This window comes from Carassius carassius, chromosome 10 (genome assembly GCF_963082965.1).
Source record: "Carassius carassius chromosome 10, fCarCar2.1, whole genome shotgun sequence".
In the NCBI taxonomy this organism is placed as follows: domain Eukaryota; kingdom Metazoa; phylum Chordata; class Actinopteri; order Cypriniformes; family Cyprinidae; genus Carassius; species Carassius carassius.
In genome coordinates, this window is record NC_081764.1 from 10,767,279 (window position 1) to 10,788,776 (window position 21,498).

Sequence of the window (21,498 nt, forward strand, 5' to 3'; positions counted from 1 at the left end):
ACTCACAGCTCTTCTACAGTAGTAGTATATAGCAGGTACTGCATTTGCTAAACAGCACTGCAAAATATTTGTCTCATTGTAAACAAGATGAGCAAGATGGCCTCAAAAGGCTTTTGAACCAAATATAGCACAGAGCATATGAGTGGACATGAACAAATAGTACAGGTTTGAATATATATGAAAATGCATTTTTTTTTGTCCCATAAATGTGGCTACTGAGTTGTAGGATTGCAAGTTGCCAAACAAGTTCAAAGAAAGCCCACATCTCATTTCATCCCATTCAACATGTCACTTTGCTACAAGTGTGAGCTTAAACTCAAATGTGATGACAAATGTTCTTCGTGAGTCAATATCAATGAACATTTAAAGTGAGGTTTGGTTTCGCATCCAGGCAACGATATCATCCAGAGATTGATTTTCCTCCTGGTAACAGCTGAAATACCATAAGTGGAAGATCATGTTCAATCCTTCTAATCTTATCTGGATGAATGCATAGCCATGGTCAGGGGTGCAACCAAGTGGGGCTCACTAAAGTCCTCTATGGCAGGGGTTTATAACAAGGGGTTACTAGATTATTACGGTTTCAATTTCTTGCATTATTATTTTTTTTGTCCAAGGCTCTGTAAATGTAAGCCACATCCTAGAAAAACTTCATTACTTAAGTGTGGTCATTTTACCATTTCAATAGGAATCCATGTAATTGGGAATTTTGCATGGAAATGAAAGATTTTTGATAATCAAAAGAATCTATATAGATTAAATTGTTTAATTGTTTTTTATGCCTACAGATGTATATTCAAGTTTTTGGGTTCAATGGTTTTGTTTTAATGTCAGTATTACACACTATCCCTCGATTTAGATTTAGATTTTTTGGATCACCCCCCACACATAAGCATTTTTACACATGAGTATATAATATTGGATTGGAGTTGCTAGTATGTTTCTGTGGCCCTTCCCTTCTAGAATGGGTAAATTAAAGACTTTGTAAATTTAGCCTTACCAAAAATATGCATGCTCTTTTTTCTTTAATGGTGTCCAGCTCAGGCGAACAAATAAAAGCCCTCCATACATACTGTCGCTCTGTCAAACTTCAATATGTGCATTATATGACCAGGGAATTCTCTTTATGAACTGTAAAATGATGTTCCATTTAAACAAAAGGAGATAAATCATAAAAAGACGGAAACAGTTCAATCAACTTTATAAGCAAGAACCATACATTAGCATATGGCTGCATTAGTCCACAGGATCTCATTTGGAACAAAAATAAAAGCTAAATTAGGCTACGGTAACTGGCTCATAGAGCAGTCCAGCTGGTACAGAGGATGAAGGCATACCCATGGTCTTCTGCGTGGGAACGAGAAAAGCAGCTCATTTAGGATCAGAGTCTGATAACACTAAAGGGGTTTAACAAGATAAAGGCACACATTAGCACTTATGCAATTTAGTAGGCGAGTGCACTGTGCAAAATAGGGCACGCTCACACGATGTGTGTCCACTGAAGCTGAGCACTATCAGACTCCTCCCACAGTTGAAATGTCAAATACAAACAAACTGTGTTAAAAGCAGATTTTAGAAAATACATTTTAAAGAATTTATCATTTTAGAGCACGAATTCTGAGTATGGGTCACCATACTTGGCTGAATGTCACGTCACTTTCACTTTCACTTAAAAAAAGCAATACTGGTTGATGGCTCTGGATATGAGACCAGTTCTTACCTTAATCCATAAAGAACTGTGCCATCCGGGTGCAGGCGGATCATGCGGTTCTTCACTGTGACACCGTGGACAAAAGACTTCTTGTCATTTAGGAAATACGTGTCAGGAACCCAGAGATGGTCGGCTACCCGGTTGTCTAGGGTAAGATTGAGAGGGATTCCAGAATATGCGAGCCGCTTGTCCCTCCAGTACTGCTGGAAATACATGGTCAGTGTGTAGTCCTGTAGAAAAAAAACAAAACATTTGTAGTTATTTTATCAGACAGATTTATTATAAAAATAGTGCCATCCACAGTATTTAGCCATAATATTTACATTACAATTTTCACTACTTTAAAATGTAGAACTTAAATTTATCAATGCATTTTATTTATTTAGTTTATCAAAACATAACAAACTATGTCAAATATTGCCTAGTTGTGTCTTCATATTTATTTTAATTTGTGAACTCTCTGTGAGGACACACGTGATCCACATAGGACCAGGTCAGAAATGACTAAATAACATCAAAGTGACCATCACATGTGCCCTTAGCTAACAGCTTTAAAAGGGCCTTTTGTGAAAGTATTCAACTGCTCACTTTTGTTCTGGAACAGCCCTTCAGGTTGTGTCCCCTTCCAGTAGTGTCCTTGAAGGACCCAAAAATGCTGTTCAGAATTCACCCTAGATTTTGTATCAGAGCTAACATGCTCTGTTTTTCCTGAAGGGTCAAAAGTGTCAAGGTCAGAAACAGAAATCCAAATAATGTGGCCTTCAGCAAATAGATTTTCTGTTGTCTGAGTGATATTTATAGAAGCGTCAAATTTGGATTGGAAACAAGCTGCCTTTGGACTGCATTTTTCAAGCCTGTCTGCCATGAAGACGCTGTGTGACCATCTCCGTGAGGCAGTCTGGTATGCGCTGGACTGACTATAGATTTCCATTACACCACCATAGTCTCAGTAGTCCACTCGACATCAGCTTGTAGAGCTATACTATTTGACCTCAGCAATTCACTGTATAGAAATTCAATCAAACTAAAGCATTGGCATGATAGGCCTTATATGTGGGCCATCTCTGAGAATCAATGAATTTCTAAAAGGGTTGGAATCACGAAATTCATGGACCTTATTTGTCCTCTGGGCCAGAGCTGAATCTGGTTGAAATCCAGTAGAAAACACAAATGTGTGTACTTTGTGTGTCTGCTGAACTGCTACAGTATATTAGGTACTCCTGGGTAAAATGAAGACCTGGCATGCTGTCCCCCACAATGCGCACAACCTGTTGATGTAATAAGAAGTAATTCACTTACAAACATATGTTAGAACGGGCTTAGGCCCCTGAGGCTGACTTCAGAGAGTGCTGGCAGATCTGTGAAAGCAGAGGCTGTGCAAGAGACCGTATAAGTGGAGTTCATTAGCTAAGGAGATGAGGGGGGACAACATGACAGGGACACTGTCTTTATGATTACTAATGTCTGTGATCCCTGCTCTTTCTCAGTCTTGCATTCTTTTTACCCCTGTCCTTCTTCCTTCTTCTTATTTTCCTCCTTTCTCCATTCATCCCTTTTGGTAAGGGTTTTGTTTTAATGAACCCCCTAAATGACACTGACGGATGCTACTCTTTCTCACAAAACATTATACCCTACACTATCAAAAGTGTAGATGCTAATTAGAAGCAATTAATAATTTTATTTAGCAAGTGTGCTGTTCTTTTGAACTTCTATTAATAAAAAAAAATCCATAAAAATATAAAAAAATATAGCTGTTTTCAACATTGATAATATTAAATGTTTGTAATTAGTTTTGAGTATTTGTTATTGAAAGTTCAAATGCAGAGTTGTGTGTGTCTTGTGTGTGTGTGTGTGAGAGAGAGAGATAGAGGGTCACACAGTGGAGTCAGCTGTCTTAACCGTCCATGGCTTGTGTACTGCAAACACATACGAGCTTCATCACTGTGTCTGTCACGCGACTCTGTTCCCCGTTTGGGCTTGAACTGATGGTAAAATAATAAAAATAATTAAAAAAATAAAGCAAATAAACAGTTGACCTTTACTTTGTTCATATCTGCTTTTTGGAATGTTTTAAGACTTGTTAAAAGGACTCCTCTGAATGCCTGTCTGATCCTCAGGCTACAAACTGGCGGGCTTCCCTCTGAAGTATATGGTGACCTAAAACACCAGGACCCATCATGTATGTGTAGGACACTATTGTTCTGTACAAAGTCTAATTATAAAAGGGCATGGGGCGAGGCTCATGAATGTACTAGATGAGTAAATGCCAAAGTGTGGATGTTAGTCTTATCTTTCCATCTTTGACTTTCTGTCTCTTTGTCTCCATGGCTGTTTCTTTAAATGTGTTAGTGTATAAGCATGTTCTGCAGCGAGGTGTCTTGAGGCTCTTGTTATGGTGAGTTCCCTGGGTCCTCACTGTGTGAGCTCAGTGATTCAGTGCTATTACCCAAAGCTATTACCATGATCCAGACAAACCAGCGAAGCCAGAAGTTCTCTGAAAACTGTTAAAACCAGTGTCACTTACATGTCTTGTTTAAAAATGGAGTAAACAGATGCTGTCGTGACAGCTGAGCGATTTGATACTTTTGATATCTGGGGAACTGTGTTGCAGTGGTCACACAAAACATAAGGAAATGCATCAATCATTCAATTTTAGGCAAAATGTTATATTTTAGTTTATTCAAGCTGCAAGGAGAAATAGCTAAAAATAGAGGTAAAAATCTTAGGTTGCTGCTTGATTCATCTGAGGGTTAAATCACTGTTGTTGTTCTCCACTGAGAGGGATTCCCTACGATAAAGCGACACCGCACTCTGACATATACACCACTTCTCCTGTGCCACCGATAAAAATAACTGATGAAATGCAAGAGAAACAAACAGAGAGACATTATTTCAAATCTGAAAGTGTCAATCTATTAATGTAGGGACTGATATCAAACACATGGGAACCAACAACAGAACTGCAGCATGGATTTACTCCTGCTACAGGCAAATTAGTTACAGTTTACACAAGATTTGTGGGAACAAGGCTAGAAAAAAATAATTATAAATTAATTACTATAAAATTATTTTAATTGTATAATAATACGAATAATAATAATGCTGTGAGTGACTTTATAGAACAAAATACAAATTGTAAGTTATTATTATTATTATTATATACAATTTGGAACCACTCATGGCATATTAAAAAATGACGTTTTTTGGTAGGATAAATCAAAGTAAAGGACAGAAAAATCCTGTCAATAAATGAGATTGCATCAAATACAATTTAAGAATTATTTAATTTATGATAGTTTTTTTGTTATTACTATCTATATATACTATCTGGAGCCACTTATGGCATAGAGATTACATTTTTCACCATATTTACACCATACATAATACTGAATTTCCAAACATGTGTGGATGAGGATTAATCATATAAAAGGGAAATACAAATTCTGTCATTAAATGAGACCTTCTGGAAGGGTGAGGTGATAGTGTCATCAGCTGGGTGAGAAGTGTGTGCTCTCATACAAAGACAAGCTTTCAGCATGCCAGTCAGATAGCATTTACATCAACTTACCACCGCCACATCTACTGGGAATACCAGAATAACAGCAGTAAGAGAGATTCATCTGTGCAGTGTGTGTCAGCATTAAAATTTCCCTGATCCATAGTATAAGTATCTAACTTGTGAGATTATATTAAAAGGTTTTTTTGTCTATAAATAAGCAAAAAAAATGTTACACCTATTACATTTAAAGATGAAGCATGTAATTTTGTCTATGTTAAAACACTTTTTCCTAGCTTAATGTTCAGTTCTGACTGGTAAATCTAATGGGCCATAAATACATGAAACTTGCTTTGCTGGTGCACTCAAGAATTTTTACATTTTTATGATGTGCTATTCATTTTGGACATTCCATAACAGAACAGTTGACTTATGAACTGGTTCTGGTTTGTGAATCAAGAACATTCAGTTGGAAACTTAAATCAGTATAATTACTGATTGTTTATATACAAACATGGAGTTGAAAAGATATGCATTTTGCCATTGGTGTTTTATAAATATCAATGAAAGTAATGCTATTGATTTATTTCTTAAATGGATAGTTTACCCCCAAATAAAATTATTTCCTCTCATGTCATTCCACACCTCTTTGAAGGGATAGTTCACCCAAAAGTGAAAATTATACAATCATTTACTCACCCTCCAGCCATCCTAGGTGTATATTACTTTCTTCTTTCAGATGAATACAATCTGAGTTATATATATATATATATATATATATATATATATATATTTTTTTTTTTTTAATATATATATATATATATATATATTTCTTTTTTTTTTTTTCATTGTATGGAAAAACCCTCCCACAATTCTTCAAAATATCTTCCGTTCTGTTCCACAGAAGAAGAAATGCCATACACAGTGATGCTGCATAAATTATGACAGAATTTTCATTTTTGAGTGAATTATACATTTAATACATTAAAATTATTGTTAATGGAACCATCATGAAGTTCAAATCTTTAAAAAGGAACTGGAATTGCAAATAAAACAATACAAAAAATCCTAATGGCTCAAACTACATTCAACTCCAGAAGTGTTGGACTCAGGTTCAGGTCAGGTCAGGTCAGTCGTACAGCCAGTTTTCTTTCATATGATATTGATTTTCCAATTGACATCAACGTGCTTCCTCACATGCAAACAACAGCATGGAAGAAAGGCAACCACTGTAAAGCGCAAAAAAAAAAAAAAAAAAAAAAAAAAAAACCTTCCTGGTAACAGCGGATGAATTCTTAAGAGCAGAGAGAGGCACTCATCTCCAGAGCTCTGCAACTCAACAGGCTGTAGTTAACACGGTGTTCAAAGTGGCTGATGTCACAGCGTGATCTTGTTGCTTGGCCTCTTCTTTGTCTGCTAGTGCTCTGCAGGGATAAGCCCAGAAGCTCTACAGTGGATCCTGTGTGTGTGAACATCCTATGTCTGTTGCACTTAATAAGACTTTCAACAGGAGCTTGAAACTATCCAACATTTAGGACATTTTGGGGTGATTTAAACAGTGCAAAGTCCTCTTAACACACAGTTACATTTATAATTCAAGTGGAGAACCCCTGGCTTCACCTTACAGTCCACGTAATCTGTTTTTAGAGGGCACTTAGACCGCAACATGCCTTCAGGTCATACAGTATGACACATGCCAGTCGATGGAAGGAAATGGTCCCCAAAGCACACCTTTTTATCCTAAAGGTGGAGATAATAGGCACTTAGTGAACTTCAGAGTTAACACTTCTATAAACTGATATTACGCCTGATTGAACAATTACAGGGCACAAAGCCGACTATCAGGCTAAAAATAAAGGGGGTGAGAGCAAACAAAAGACTAAATATATTAATAATTCTGGTCTCCTTGACGACGTTCTCTCTCTGCAAAACACCCACACAGGCATGCTGAGCTCTGGGCCGATACCTTTTGCATTTCTGAGGCTTTCCAGGCAGTTTTTGCTTTCTGTGCCTTTCTTTCCCTCACTTTCACTTTAAAAGCTATTTGACCAAACTCAGCTGTCAGGATACGGCTGCATTAAATTAAAGGAAACCACTAGCATTCATCATAACTGGATCATAATTTTTCTGAAATATTCTTTGTATAATACGCCACACAGATCAATGGATTCATCGGATTTTATTTGTTGTTTTTTCTACGTAAAGCTTGACCAGAAAGCAGCAGGTACGATGGGATTGTTTTGTTGACAGAATTAGACTTCCAGGACCACGTGCTTTTAAAAATAAATTAATCAATAAATAAAAAACCTGTAATTTCATAAAGCCACCCCCACCTCCCTCTTCATCTGGGTAAGTACCACAAACATCTTCAAATCCTGACCAAAGATGATATTGGTTTCCAGGGCAACCACTTATACTTGCCACACACATTGTGCCAGAGCGATCATCTGCTGTGTATCCAATCCATCCAGTACTATCACACTGAATATGTTTCATTCGTGCTTGTGCACAGATGAGAATTTCAGTCCTGTGCGTCAGTAGCATTTATAAATGTTCCCTGATTTCAGATGTTGTCAGGAAAGCATCTAAAGGCACAGAATGTCCCTCAAAGTATATGAAGAGAGAGAAAGAGAGACTTGATAATCTTTTAAATGTATGCATAATAGTGATTTGTGGAGTCTTTCCTATGTGAATCTCAGGAAAGCATGTCTAAGTCACATTCTCTATATATAACAAATGCATATACTGTATATGCATTTGAACTTTATTGCTATTTTTTTAATTTTATTTGTTTTACATGTTACTGTGAGTATAATCTTATTTTTTCTTTTTCTTTTGTGGCAAATTATTTTTTCCTGGTGGGTTTCTTTAAAAGATACTACTAATAATAGTTTTAATTCATAATAATAATTGTTTTTAATTGTAATTGTTTTTAATAATTGTTTAAATCAGCAAAAATTATATGTAGTAATAAATAGTACTTTGATCTGTTGAAATATTTCACAATTTCAATAATATACTGTAACACATAACAGTAATGAAAATCAGATTTTTTTTTAGGGGGCATATATATATCTTTAAAAAAAAAGGATTAAAGGGGTAGGTTACCCAAAAATAATCAACCTCAGGCCATCTAAGATGTAGATGAGTTTCTTTAACATCTTTGGAGAAGTTTAGCATTACATCCTAGCAGCAAATTCTAAGCTATCTGTAAAAGGCATTTTAACTTTAAACTGTTGCTTCGGGCTAAAATATCAGTCCATAATCCACAACATCTTTTCCTCCATGGAAAAACATTCTCTCACAACAAAATCCACAGACATATTTGTTTAAAACATTTTCCACTGGAGCAAGAAATATTATGAATAGAGGAGCTGTATATAAAATGTCTTGCTGAAAAATTTATTACAAAAGACATTAACTGATGTACTGGCATTATGTGGATTACTTGCAGTTTATTGATGTTTTTATCAGCTGTTTGGACTCTCATTCTGGTGGTACCCATTCACTGCAGAGTATCTATTGGTGAGCATGGATATAATGCTAATGTTAAAAAAAAAATTTAGATGAAGAGACAAACTTATCTACATCTTGGATGGCCTGAGGGTGAGTACATTTAAAGCAATATTTAATTTTGGGGGTAATATATATATATATATATATATACAGTATTGGGACTGAGAAATGCTCTTGACAGGATTCGTGAGATTCACCCCCCTGACTGAACACAGAACAGCAGTAGTATATTGATTATGTCTGAATGCTTTTGATTTCTGAGAAATATTCAGCTCACTAACAGCACATTTTGACAGGGTAATTTAATACCGCCTGTGCTGGGCCCTCCTCAAGACAGGCTGTGTAAGCAGCATGGTCTGTTAGATGCAAATTGTATTTAATTCCTTTTTATGGAATAGTGTTATATTTTCAACACTTTTTGCCTTTTCCAAGTAATCTTGCTGACAGATATCTTAAAATGGGATACTTCATACCATAATTCTTGCACTGCAGCTCAATTCTGTGAGTGAAAACACGCCTCTGTGTGTGTAATGACATTCCCATTCCCTGATTTTAAAACAGATGAGTGAGAGAGAGGGGCACTGGTACAGTAAAATGTACACAAGGCAAATCCTTTTTACTCTAGGCACTGGGCTTACCCCACTGACAGCTTGAGAGCTTTTAGTCTTTAACAGCCCTGTCACTTCCTGTCTGAAGACAGAATACAGCTGCATGCACTGACATCAAGAGCACAACATTAATAAGCAGATCTTAGAGAGTGCATGAAACACATTTCAAGCTGAAGCTGTTTGGATAATTCATAGTTCCATTTAAAGAATCCTACAATATTGTTGTTGTTTTTTTGTGTTTTTTTTTTTAAACTCTGGCATGTAAGGAGATTTTACCAAAATGTTCCAGGTTTAATACAAGTTCAGCTAAGTTCAAAAAAATTCAACTTGCCCCTCAACAAACAAAGATCGTTCTCACGGTAATGCATTTCCATTGAAAGAGGGAGAGGGAATGCCCCAGACTAAACACTTTAAAATACTTTACTAAACATTTAAATATGACCATAAGACTTTAAATTATACATGTTAAACATGACTAGTTTGGCTGAAGTGCTTAACAAACTTGTTTGAGCAAGGTTATATTCAATCCTTCAATTTTTACAACCATGTAAAGCTGGGAAATAGGAAGAGAAGTGATGTAAATCTAAAGTTTGTCATGATTCACACAGGGAGCACGGGAACGAAGGAGCAAGGAGACACAGAATAAAGCAAAATCCAAAGTATTCCATAAACACATAGCTGGGAACACAGGAACACACAGAACACGAAATGAAATTTAACAGCGGATGGGAAACGAGGGCCAGAACACACTTTAAATACACAGAAACTAATGGGACACACCTGGTAACTAATGAACTAAACAGGGACAAGAACAGTAAAAACAAATATGGGCATAATACAGTTTCTCAGATCAGAATTGAAATTCTCAAAACTACCTGTTCAATTCTCACATCATTGTGTCACTTGTGCACATCAAAAAAGCAGTTTCTCATTTCTTTGAACAAGTTGCAAATGCTTTGGTAAATCCATGCAAATCATTATGTACAATTCTCTGTTGTTTCCTACATTATCAGTTGCTAATGTCATGTTGCTCAAAATGTATTATATAGTTTTCTGTGCAATAGTCTTACCCCCCAAAACATCTTTAGTTCATTGTATAAGTCATTAAATGCAAAATGGTTAATCTAGTTGTCACAAACTGCCAAGCACACACATTATTTTTTTATATACATATATTATATTTTTTTACACATTATTATTAGACTTTTTGTCAATCTGGCATGAATTGTGCAAGTGAATCTTTACTAATGAAGAGAATGTAGATGATAAACCAATGATAAACCATTTCTCTGAAATAGCTCAAAGGTTCATCTCATGAATCTTCAGTTAGAAAGCTTATACTGTAGACAGAGGACAACACAAGAGTTACACATTCTGAAAATTGACTTATTTTCATCTTTGTGCCCATATTTATTTTTCCATTTCTATATCACAGTGACATTGTTTTTTTTTATTATAATTTTTTGGGACAGGCCACTAGTACAGTTTTTCTCGATTGTTTACACACATTTTCTGGTACTTGAGACACAATGACCACAACATGTAACTCATTCACCAACCCCCTGAGCCAATTCTGCTAAACTACAAGCACAATTCCTGCTTTACACTCAAACTGCAGTTCTAAAACACACTTCTTTCAAAACACTACACACAATTCTCTGCTTTAGGCACAATTTTCATGCGGAAAATTTCTTGTTTTCACAAGGAACACACTGCCATTCAGATATGCACACTGACTCATCACATGGGCAAACACCCGTCACACAGTTTTACAATTAGCAATCAGAGCTTTAGCATAAAAGGGCAACAGGTGAGCTCTTCAATGGAACAATGGATGCCAACATTGGAAACAGAGGCAGAGCCAGAGGAGTGAGAGTAGGAGGAGGAGGAGTAGGAAGAGGAGGAGGAGGAGGAGGAGGAGGAGGAGGAGGAGGACGGGGACGAGGATGAGGACGAGGATGAGGACGAGGACGAGGACGAGGAAGGCCAAGGAACGTAATCTCTGATGAGATCCGAGCCACTTTAGTTGATCATGTGGTCAACCATGGTCTAACAATGAGGGAGGCTGGGCAAAGAGTACAGCCACATTTGAGCAGGTACACTGTGGCATCCATCATCCGGACTTTCCGAAATGAGAATAGGTAAGAAATCTACTTTCACTAGAAAATTGCAGTACTACATATAAATACAGTATTCAATGAGTACAGTAGTACAGTATTGCCTGTGGACTGTTCTGTAGGACTGTAAAAATGCTGTAAAGTATGCTTCATGTATATAGGAAATGTATACCTACTTTGTATTTACACTATTTTACTATGTATTTGTTTGGCAGAACTGAAAGATTACCAACACAAGGCGGTCGGGAACGTGTTCTGTCTCCTGAACAGGAAACTCAAATCATTAACATGGTCCTAGAAAACAATGCCATAACATTACGGCAAATACAAAGAAAGATAATAGAAAACAATGACATATTTCAAAATATTGATAGGGTAAGCTTATCAACACTGGACCGTGTCTTGCGCAGAAATCATCTCAGGATGAAGCAGGTCAACAGGGTGCCATTTGAACGCAATTCAGAAAGAGTCAAAGAATTGCGACATAACTATGTGCAAGTGAGTCCCACAATTGATGCATACTCTCAACACTGTATACATTACTGTAAATTATACATATTTCAATATTGTAATCATAATGATTGAGCTTCACAATAAGAGTCCTTGAGCTAGAGGTGGTTGCAGTGGAGCACCAGTTCATCTTCATTGATGAGGTTGGGTTCAACCTCACAAAAAGACGAAAGAGGGGAAGGAATATAATCGGCCAGCGTGCCATTGTTGAAGTCCCTGGCCAGCGCGGAGGGAACATCACAATGTGTGCAGTGATTACCCATCACGGCGTCATCCATCACCATGCTACCCTTGGCCCCTACAACACCGCCCATCTGATCACATTCCTGGACACCCTACACAACACACTCATTCCACCAGATCAGGTAGATGGCCCAGAGCAGCTCAGGTACGTTGTCATTTGGGACAACGTAAGTTTCCACAGGGCTGCTCTGGTTCGTAACTGGTTCACTGCCCACCCACGCTTTTTAGGTGTTTATCTCCCTCCATATTCTACATTCCTCAATCCTATTGAGGAATTTTTTTCTGCCTGGAGATGGAAAGTGTATGACCGAAATCCTCAAACGCGTATACCTCTTCTCCAAGCTATGGAGGACGCATGTGGAGATATAGCAGCTGATGCTTTTCATGGCTGGAATCGCCATGCTAGGCGATATTTCCCCCGCTGCTTGGCCAGGGAAAACATTACTTGTGATGTGGATGAGGTGCTGTGGCCAGACCGCAACAGAAGAGAGGATGCAGCATAGTGTTTTTTTTACAGTATTACTGTAACTGTATACAGTAAATTCTTCTGTTGTTTTGTATGTAGACCACTGTATGTCCTACTTTGTGTTGGTTGGGATGTACACTGTGTACATTGTTTTTGTGGGAAAAATTTAATATATTCGTTACCGTGTATTTGTGTGTTCTGTAAAAACAATATTCTCAAATATTTTACAACACACTTATTTATGTACTGTCTGTAGTAAGTGTAACACTGATTATGATGAATGGAGAATAAGTGTTTTCCATTCATCATAGTGTTTTACACTGAGCACATCAGTGTTCAAATGGTTCTTATAAATGTCTATTCATATGATGGTTTGTGTGTGTCATTTGAAAACAAAATACCATTTTGAGAAGAAATAACATTGTTTTGAATGTAAAGTTTCATTTTGCAGGAGCATTGAGGGGTTTTGCCCATTGTGTGTGTGTTTTTGGATTTGTGTGTAGAGTTTTGAGAATATGAGGCATGCTTTCAGAAAATGTGTGTAAACAATCGAGAAAAACTGTAAAAGTGTAACTGGGAATTCTATCCAGTCTCTTTCAATCAATATCCCACATACAGTAATGTGAAAATTTCTACTTTTGAAACGGATATATGGCATACATATGTTACATATCTGGACTCAGTTTGTGTGTTTTTGCCCCTGTGACCCAGTTTCTGTCTTCCGTGTCTGGTTTGATTAGTTTCCAGGTGTGTCTCTTCATTTCCCCATGTGTTCCATGTCCCTGTTAATTTAGTCATGCCATCCACCTGTGTTTCCCCAAGTATCCCTTCTACTTAATCCTTGTCCTTTGAGTTCAGTGTTGTCGGGTCTACTTACTTACTACTAACTAACCAGTGACTATCCACTTACGTGTGTCTACCTCTGTGCTCCATGTGTTGGATATAATAAAAGCCTTATTTCGTGTATCCTCGGCTTTGTGTTCCTTCCGGCAGCGTAAACGGTAACAGAAGACCCGACCTTAAAAAGTTTAAAAATTGCGTGTTTTCCCCTCCGTTTTGTTTTCCGTTTTCTCCACAGTTTTTTCTTTCCGTAGTGTGTCCATGGATCCCCTCTATAGCCCCGAATTCCTCCTCCTCATGCTGGAGCAGGAAGAACTTTCTCTCGAGGACCATACCAAACGGTTTGAACCAGCCTGAACTCCAAGTGCAGAGCGTTGTCGCCCGAAGATGGTCCTCGGGAGGATTTCGCCGCATTTATAGAGTGGACTCTGGTGAGAAATGGGTCACCTCTCACTGTCAGCCCAATGGAGGATCTCGCCAGGTCCACTCTGGACCAAGAGCCCAGCCTACAATCTCCCCACGGTACGGGGCATAAGCCCGAGCCCACCGATGACAGAGAGCCAAAGAGCAACCCGTCAGACCAGGTGCGAGAGCCGGCGACACTGCCCACCACGAGGGAGCAAAATGTGGAGCGCCAATTGGGTCAAAATGAGGTGGAGGGTCGTACAGACTGTGATCCCCAGTTAAGCCCTGGACGGGCTCCTGATCCCCCGTTAAGCCCAGGACGGGCTCCTGATCCCCCGTTAAGCCCAGGACGGGCTCCTGATCCCCCGTTAAGCCCAGGACGGGCTCCTGATTCCCCGTTAAGCCCAGGACGGGCTCCTGATCCCCCGTTAAGCCCAGGACGGGCCCCTGATCCCCCGTTAAGCCCAGGACGGCTCCTGATTCCCCGTTAAGCCCAGGACGGGCTCCTGATCCCCCGTTAAGCCCAGGACGGGCTCCTGATCCTCCGTTAAGCCCAGGACGGGCTCCTGATCCCCCGTTAAGCCCAGGACGGGCTCCTGATCCCCAGTTAAGCCCAGGAAGGGCTCCAGCCCCAGAGTTCGCTGCAGTGCCTGCTCCTCCGAAATTCCCACCATCCTACCCACTCCTGCCTCCTCTTCCGCTGTCGTCTGGCAGCCCCTCTGCTCGCCCTCAGCCTACCATCATTGTGGTGCGAGCTCAGCGGGACTGCCATCCTCCAGCGCCGCCTTGGTCGGCGTCTCCCTCACCTCCGCCTCCAGCCTCTGAGGCCTGGACTCCGCCTCGGCCCGTTGACCCGTCGGCTCCACCATGGCTCCTAGCTCCTTCCTCTCCGCCGTGGCCCGGCAGTCCACATGCTCGGCCTGGCTCCCTCGTCCCTCCGGCTCCGCCTTGGTCTGGCGTCGTCCATCCTATGCCTCGGGACTCCACTCCTCCGGCTTCGCCTCATCCCTCCGTCCCTCCGGCTCCGTCAGGCTCCTTCATCACCTCGGCTACACCTCAGTCCTCTGTCACTCTGGCCTCACCGCGGCCTTCCGGATCCACATCGCCGCGTCATTCACCAGAGCCATCTGTTCCGCCTGGTTTGATTAGTTTCCAGGTGTGTCTCTTCATTTTCCCATGTGTTCCATGTCCCTGTTAATTCAGTCATGCCATCCACCTGTGTTTCCCCAATTATCCCTTCTACTTAATCCTTGTCCTTTGAGTTCAGTGTTGTCGGGTCTACTTACTTACTACTAACTAACCAGTGACTATCCACTTACGTGTGTCTACCTCTGTGCTCCATGTGTTGGATATAATAAAAGCCTTATTTCGTGTATCCTCGGCTCCGTGTTCCTTCCGGCAGCGTAAACGGTAACATCATAAGCATATTGCATACTGTTCAATAAATTAACTGTCATCCAAAATGTTGCCATAGTTTACATCAGAACATCCCTCTGAACATACACTGTTATATTGGCAACATGACTAAGTGATTTGACTGTCTTATCCGTAAACTATGAGACAAGGACTTGTCATTCGATGGCACTGACATGTTCATTGACACAGATATTTATTTTTGAGAGATGAACTAAGGATTTTGAGCAAGAGACTGGCTTTTTCAGGTAATCCATGGTGTTTTGCTCTTCGTACGAGTTGTTTTGAGAAATGCACTTACTGTTTTGTAAATTGTGAGTTTGATTCGAGAAATGTACCAAAGCGACTGAGAAAAACTGTAATCAAACTGGAGCAAGTTGGGGAGGAAAACACAATACAAGTGTGACGAGTGGGGCGGGGCCGAGGGACATGGGAGCGAGGCCGGTGGAGTGATTGGAGATGAGCTACACCTGTTTGACCCGCCGGTCTCGAGGCCCATGGAGGAGATGGAAGGATATAAAACTGGAGCGACGACAGTGAAGGACGAGAGAGGACCAGGCCTGGGCTTTTAGTTGTGTTTTGGTTTTATTTTGTGCGCACCAGTCGTCCGTGAGGGGCTGGTGCGCGGTTTTGTGTTTATTTTTGTAATTAAAGTTTCATGTTGATTGTCCGCCGGTTCCCGGCTCCTTCTTCCCGAAGATTACGAAGCTTATATCGTTACAACAAGACACTGAACAGAGTCTGACAAAGTTATTTTATGGTTAGACACAGCTGAATTGACTGACTTCCACATACGCTTACAATAAGCCAATTCTGTAAACATGACTTCTGTTCAATTTGTTGAAATTATTTTCAGTGTCAGTATTGTTATCAAAAATTAAAAATGAGAAGAAAATAATTTAATAAAAATGAAAACGATTAAAAATCACTGTGGCTAAATGAAAAAGAAGAGGAAATAAAATATAAATATTACTCTCAAGTACAAAAATTTCTATACTAAAACTGGAATAAATAGAATAGAAAATAGAAATAGAAAAATACTAAATAGAAATATGAATATTGAGAAATACTAATAATTAAATCACTGAAACTTAATGAAAACAAAAACTGATAATAAACACAATAAAATACTATAATAATATATAAATAATATTAAATATCACTGTTTTGTGGTAATCAGTATGCTACACAGATCATAGAGTTCTAAGTCTTTTAATTGTACTGAACCAGAAACAAACTTGAGAGTGGTTAGACCACATTTTGCCACAGTAAAGAGTGATTCTTTTAGAGTTTGAGTAAAAACCAATAAATATGTTCAGAGGAAACCCCAGGAAAACAGCAAAAACAAGCCTCTGGGGTAAAAATCTGGAAAGCATTTCAGTTTAACAGCCTTGTCTCAGACTTCGTGCTTGAATGCTGTGGGGAAAGCACAAATTCTCCTGTAATGTCTAGCCATGTCACTACAGAACCTCTGGGACTGTTACTTTTGTCATATAAAGTGACGGCAAGACATCTGAAAAACATCCACTTATTAATTTCCTTCTTCTTGTTTTCATTAACACATGCACAAACTAAAATCTTGATTTGGCAACTCAGTCTAGCTAATGAGGTAACAAAATTTTAACGTTTGACACACACATGCGCATACAGAGCCTGCCCACCTGACACACTGCAAGAGTGAGCCTTATTGCCATGGCAGCCGGCTATTTATACACTATGCCACACAATCAGGCCTTGTCACAGTCAACAGGGGTGAACGAAAAGCCGTGGATATGTCAGTCAATCAGGACATGTTTTTCTGTGACTCACTGGCTAATGGTAAGAGTTAACTGGTTGGAATAATCATGGCTGTATGAGGCAGTAGTGCAATTCTGTAACTATATTACTATATTGTTTTGTGAAACAGACAAGAGAAATATTGACACCTGACTCCAAGGGGGACAAGATTTGGTTAGTGTGGTTAGTTATATGAAATATAATTTTTTTTACATTGTAACTGTGTTACCGTTTACGCTGCTGGAAGGAACACGGAGCCGAAGGATAAACGAAACAAGGCTTTATTATCCAACATAGGCATTCTCCAAACATGGATCACAGAGGAAGACACAGGTAAGTAGCAAGTGAGTGGTTAGTTAGTGGAAGTAGCAAGTGAGTGGTTAGGAAGTAAGTAGACCCGATAACACTGAACTCAAAGGACAAGGATTAAGTAGAAGGGATAATTGGGGAAACACAGGTGGATGGCATGACTAAATTAACAGGGACATAGAACACATGGGGAAATGAAGAGACACACCTGGAAACTAATCAAACCAGACACGGAAGACAGAAACTGGGTCACAGGGGCAAAAACACACAAACTGAGTCCAGATATGTAACATTACTCCCCCCTCCCGGTAGGTGCGTCCTCGCACCGTAGAAACAACAGAGGGAGGCGTGGGTGGGAACTTGGGAGGAGGTTCCGGTGGAGGACGGACTCCCAGGAAGGGGCCAGCAGACAGGGACCACGGAGGGAGGAGACGACGGAGGGAGGAGCCAGGGAGGAGACAGGAGGGATCTGGAGCAGGAGGCACCCAGCAGGGCCCAGGCCACAGCCATAACGGCCCAAGGTGGGGCCGACGGTGGAAGGAGCCATGGAGGAGGAACGGTCACCGACTCCAGGGACTCGACCCACGGCAACGGAGCAAGTGGAGGAGGAGCCCGAGGCGGAGACGGAGAGCCGAAGAGCCAGGGTGACGGGGAGGCGCCGGAGGTCCTAGGCGGAACAGATGGCTCTGGTGACTGACGCGGCGATGTGGATCCGGAAGGCCGCGGTGAGGCCAGAGTGACAGAGGACTGAGGTGTAGCCGAGGGGATGAAGGAGCCTGACGGAGCCGGAGGGACGGAGGGATGAGGCGAAGCCGGAGGAGTGGAGTCCCGAGGCATAGGATGGACGACGCCAGACCAAGGCGGAGCCGGAGGGACGAGGGAGCCAGGCCGAGCATGTGGACTACCGGGCCACGGCGGAGAGGAAGGAGCTAGGAGCCATGGTGGAGCTGACGGGTAAACGGGCCGAGGCGGAGTCCAGGCCTCAGAGGCTGGAGGCGGAGGTGAGGGAGACGCCGACCAAGGCGGCGCTGGAGGATGGCAGTCCCGCTGAGCTCGCACCACAATGATGGTAGGCTGAGGGCGAGCAGAGGGGCTGCCAGACGACAGCGGAGGAGGAGGCAGGAGTGGGTGGGAGGGTGGGAATTTCGGAGGAGCAGGCACTGGAGCGAACTCTGAGGCTGGAGCCCTTCCTGGGCTTAACGGGGGATCAGGAGCCCGTCCTGGGCTTGACGGAGGATCAGGAGCCCGTCCTGGGCTTGACGGAGGATCAGGAGCCCGTCCTGGGCTTGACGGAGGATCAGGAGCCCGTCCTGGGCTTGACGGAGGATCAGGAGCCCGTCCTGGGCTTGACGGAGGATCAGGAGCCCGTCCTGGGCTTGACGGAGGATCAGGAGCCCGTCCTGGGCTTGACGGAGGATCAGGAGCCCGTCCTGGGCTTGACGGGGGATCAGGAGCCCGTCCTGGGCTTGACGGGGGATCAGGAGCCCGTCCTGGGCTTGACGGGGGATCAGGAGCCCGTCCTGGGCTTGACGGGGGATCAGGAGCCCGTCCTGGGCTTGACGGGGGATCAGGAGCCCGTCCTGGGCTTGACGGGGGACCAGGAGCCCGTCCTGGGCTTAACGGGGGACCAGGAGCCCGTCCTGGGCTTAACGGGGGACCAGGAGCCCGTCCTGGGCTTAACGGGGGACCAGGAGCCCGTCCTGGGCTTAACTGGGGATCACAGTCTGTACGACCCTCCACCTCATTTTGACCCAATTGGCGCTCCACATTTTGCTCCCTCGTGGTGTGCAGTGTCGCCGGCTCTCGCACCTGGTCTGACGGGTTGCTTTCTGGCTCTCTGTCATCGGTGGGCTCTGGCTTATGCCCCGTACCATGGGGAGATTGTAGGCTGGGCTCTGGGTCCAGAGTGGGCCTGGCGAGATCCTCCATTGGGCTGACAGTGAGAGGTGACCCATTTCTCACCAGAGTCCACTCTATAAATGCGGTGAAATCCTCCCGAGGACCATCTTCGGGCAACAACGCTCTGCACTTGGAGTTCAGGCTGGCGTGATAAAAGGAGCAGAGCGCGTGGTCCGGGTAGCTGGTGGCATTAGCTAGCAAGAGAAACCGTTTGGTATGGTCCTCGAGAGAATGTTCTTCCTGCTCCAGCATGAGGAGGAGGAATTCGGGGCTATAGAGGGGATCCATGGACACACTACGGAAAGAAAAAACGGAAAACAAAACGGAGGGGAAAACACGCAATTTTTTAACTTTTCAAGGTCGGGTCTTCTGTTACCGTTTACGCTGCTGGAAGGAACACGGAGCCGAAGGATAAACGAAACAAGGCTTTATTATCCAACATAGGCATTCTCCAAACATGGATCACAGAGGAAGACACAGGTAAGTAGCAAGTGAGTGGTTAGTTAGTGGTTAGTAAGTAAGTAGACCCGACAACACTGAACTCAAAGGACAAGGATTAAGTAGAAGGGATAATTGGGGAAACACAGGTGGATGGCATGACTAAATTAACAGGGACATGGAACACATGGGGAAATGAAGAGACACACCTGGAAACTAATCAAACCAGACACGGAAGACAGAAACTGGGTCACAGGGGCAAAAACACACAAACTGAGTCCAGATATGTAACAAACTGTCTTTACTGTGTCTTTTGATCAATTTAATGCATCATTGTAAGACTTTCTTTTTTTATTTTCTTAACTTAATTTCAAAATTAGAATTGTGGGTAAGTCATGGCCTAATGGTTAGAGAGTTTGACTCCTAACCCTAGGGTTGTGGGTTTGAGTCTCGGGCAGGCAATACCACGACTTAGGTGCCCTTGAGCAATGCACCGAACCCCCAACTGCTCCAAGGCGCCGCAGCATACATGGCTACCCGCTGTTCCGGGTGTGTGTTCACTGTGTGTGTGTGCACTTTGGATGGGTTAAATGCAGAGCACGAATTCTGAGTATGGGTCACCATACTTGGCTGTATGTCACATCACTTTCTTTTTCAAAATTAAATTCAGATCAAATCAAATCTTACCGACCCCAAATAGAAATCAAATGAATTGGCATCACTGCTTATAATTTCAAATAAAACTTCTAAGGTGTATTCAGCTGTAACCAAAAATATTTTAAAACTATATGCTTTGTATCTGCACTAAAGATTACAAGAAAACTAAAATCATTATATCAGCATAAGTCAACATGCAACCATTCCACATTCAAACCTTTAAACATGTGAAAAAAAAACTCTGACTTGACATTAAAAAAGAGCTATTCAAGCTGGAATGTTGAAGAACAATGTTTTAAAGGCAAGTTGGGGTCGAGGAAATTCTAAATAACTGAAATTCCTAATGCCTTTTGTGTTGTCAGCCACACTTACAGGAGATTCTGTACTGAACACTCCATGGGCCTGTTGTTGAAATTAACCAAACACAAAATGGAAGCTGCTTCATGTGACATATTGACAGTGTAAGGTCCTGTTGAATATGTATATGTCAGACTATGAATGTCAGAGTAACATAATTGAGTTTAGGGTTGTAAAATTACAATAGCATCTCGCAAACTGTCACACACCTGGACTTATTTTGTGTGTTTTTTCCCCTGTGACCCAGTTTCTGTCTTCCGTGTGTGGTTTTGATTAGTTCCCAGGTGTGTCTAGTCATTTCCCCATGTGTTCCATGTCCCTGTTAATTTAGTCATGCCATCCACCTGTGTTTCCCCAATTATCCCTTCTATAAAAGCCTTGTCCTTTCAGTTCTGTTTGGTCGGGTCTACTCGTCTAAATGTCAACTTGTCTACTTGTCACCTGTTACTTGCCTCTTGCCACCTGTTATTTATGACTTACCTTGTTTATGTTTTATTTAATAAATCCTTGTTTCGTTTTATTCCTTGGCTCCGTGTTCCTTCCAGCAGCATAAGCCGTGACAGAAGACCCGACCTGAAAAAGTTAAAAACTGCGTGTTTTCCCTCCGTTTTGTTTTCCGTTTTTTTTTCAGTCTTTTTTCTTTCCGTAGTGTTTCATGGATCCCCTCTATCGCCCCGAATACCTCCTCCTCCTGCTGGAGCAGGAGGGACTGTCTCTCGAGGACCATACCAGACGGT

At 41.6% G+C, this 21,498-nt stretch overlaps 1 protein-coding gene across 3 annotated transcripts in view; it reads right to left on the bottom strand.

Moving 5' to 3' along the window:
• Positions 1-21,498, bottom strand: part of LOC132151770 (gamma-aminobutyric acid receptor subunit beta-3-like) — a 76,791-nt gene that overhangs the window by 20,623 nt on the left and 34,670 nt on the right. For all 3 annotated transcript variants that reach the window (XM_059560126.1, XM_059560125.1, XM_059560127.1), the window contains one exon: positions 1,721-1,941. In XM_059560126.1, the coding sequence (XP_059416109.1) occupies positions 1,721-1,941 (221 nt within the window). The remainder of the gene's footprint in view (positions 1-1,720; positions 1,942-21,498) is intronic.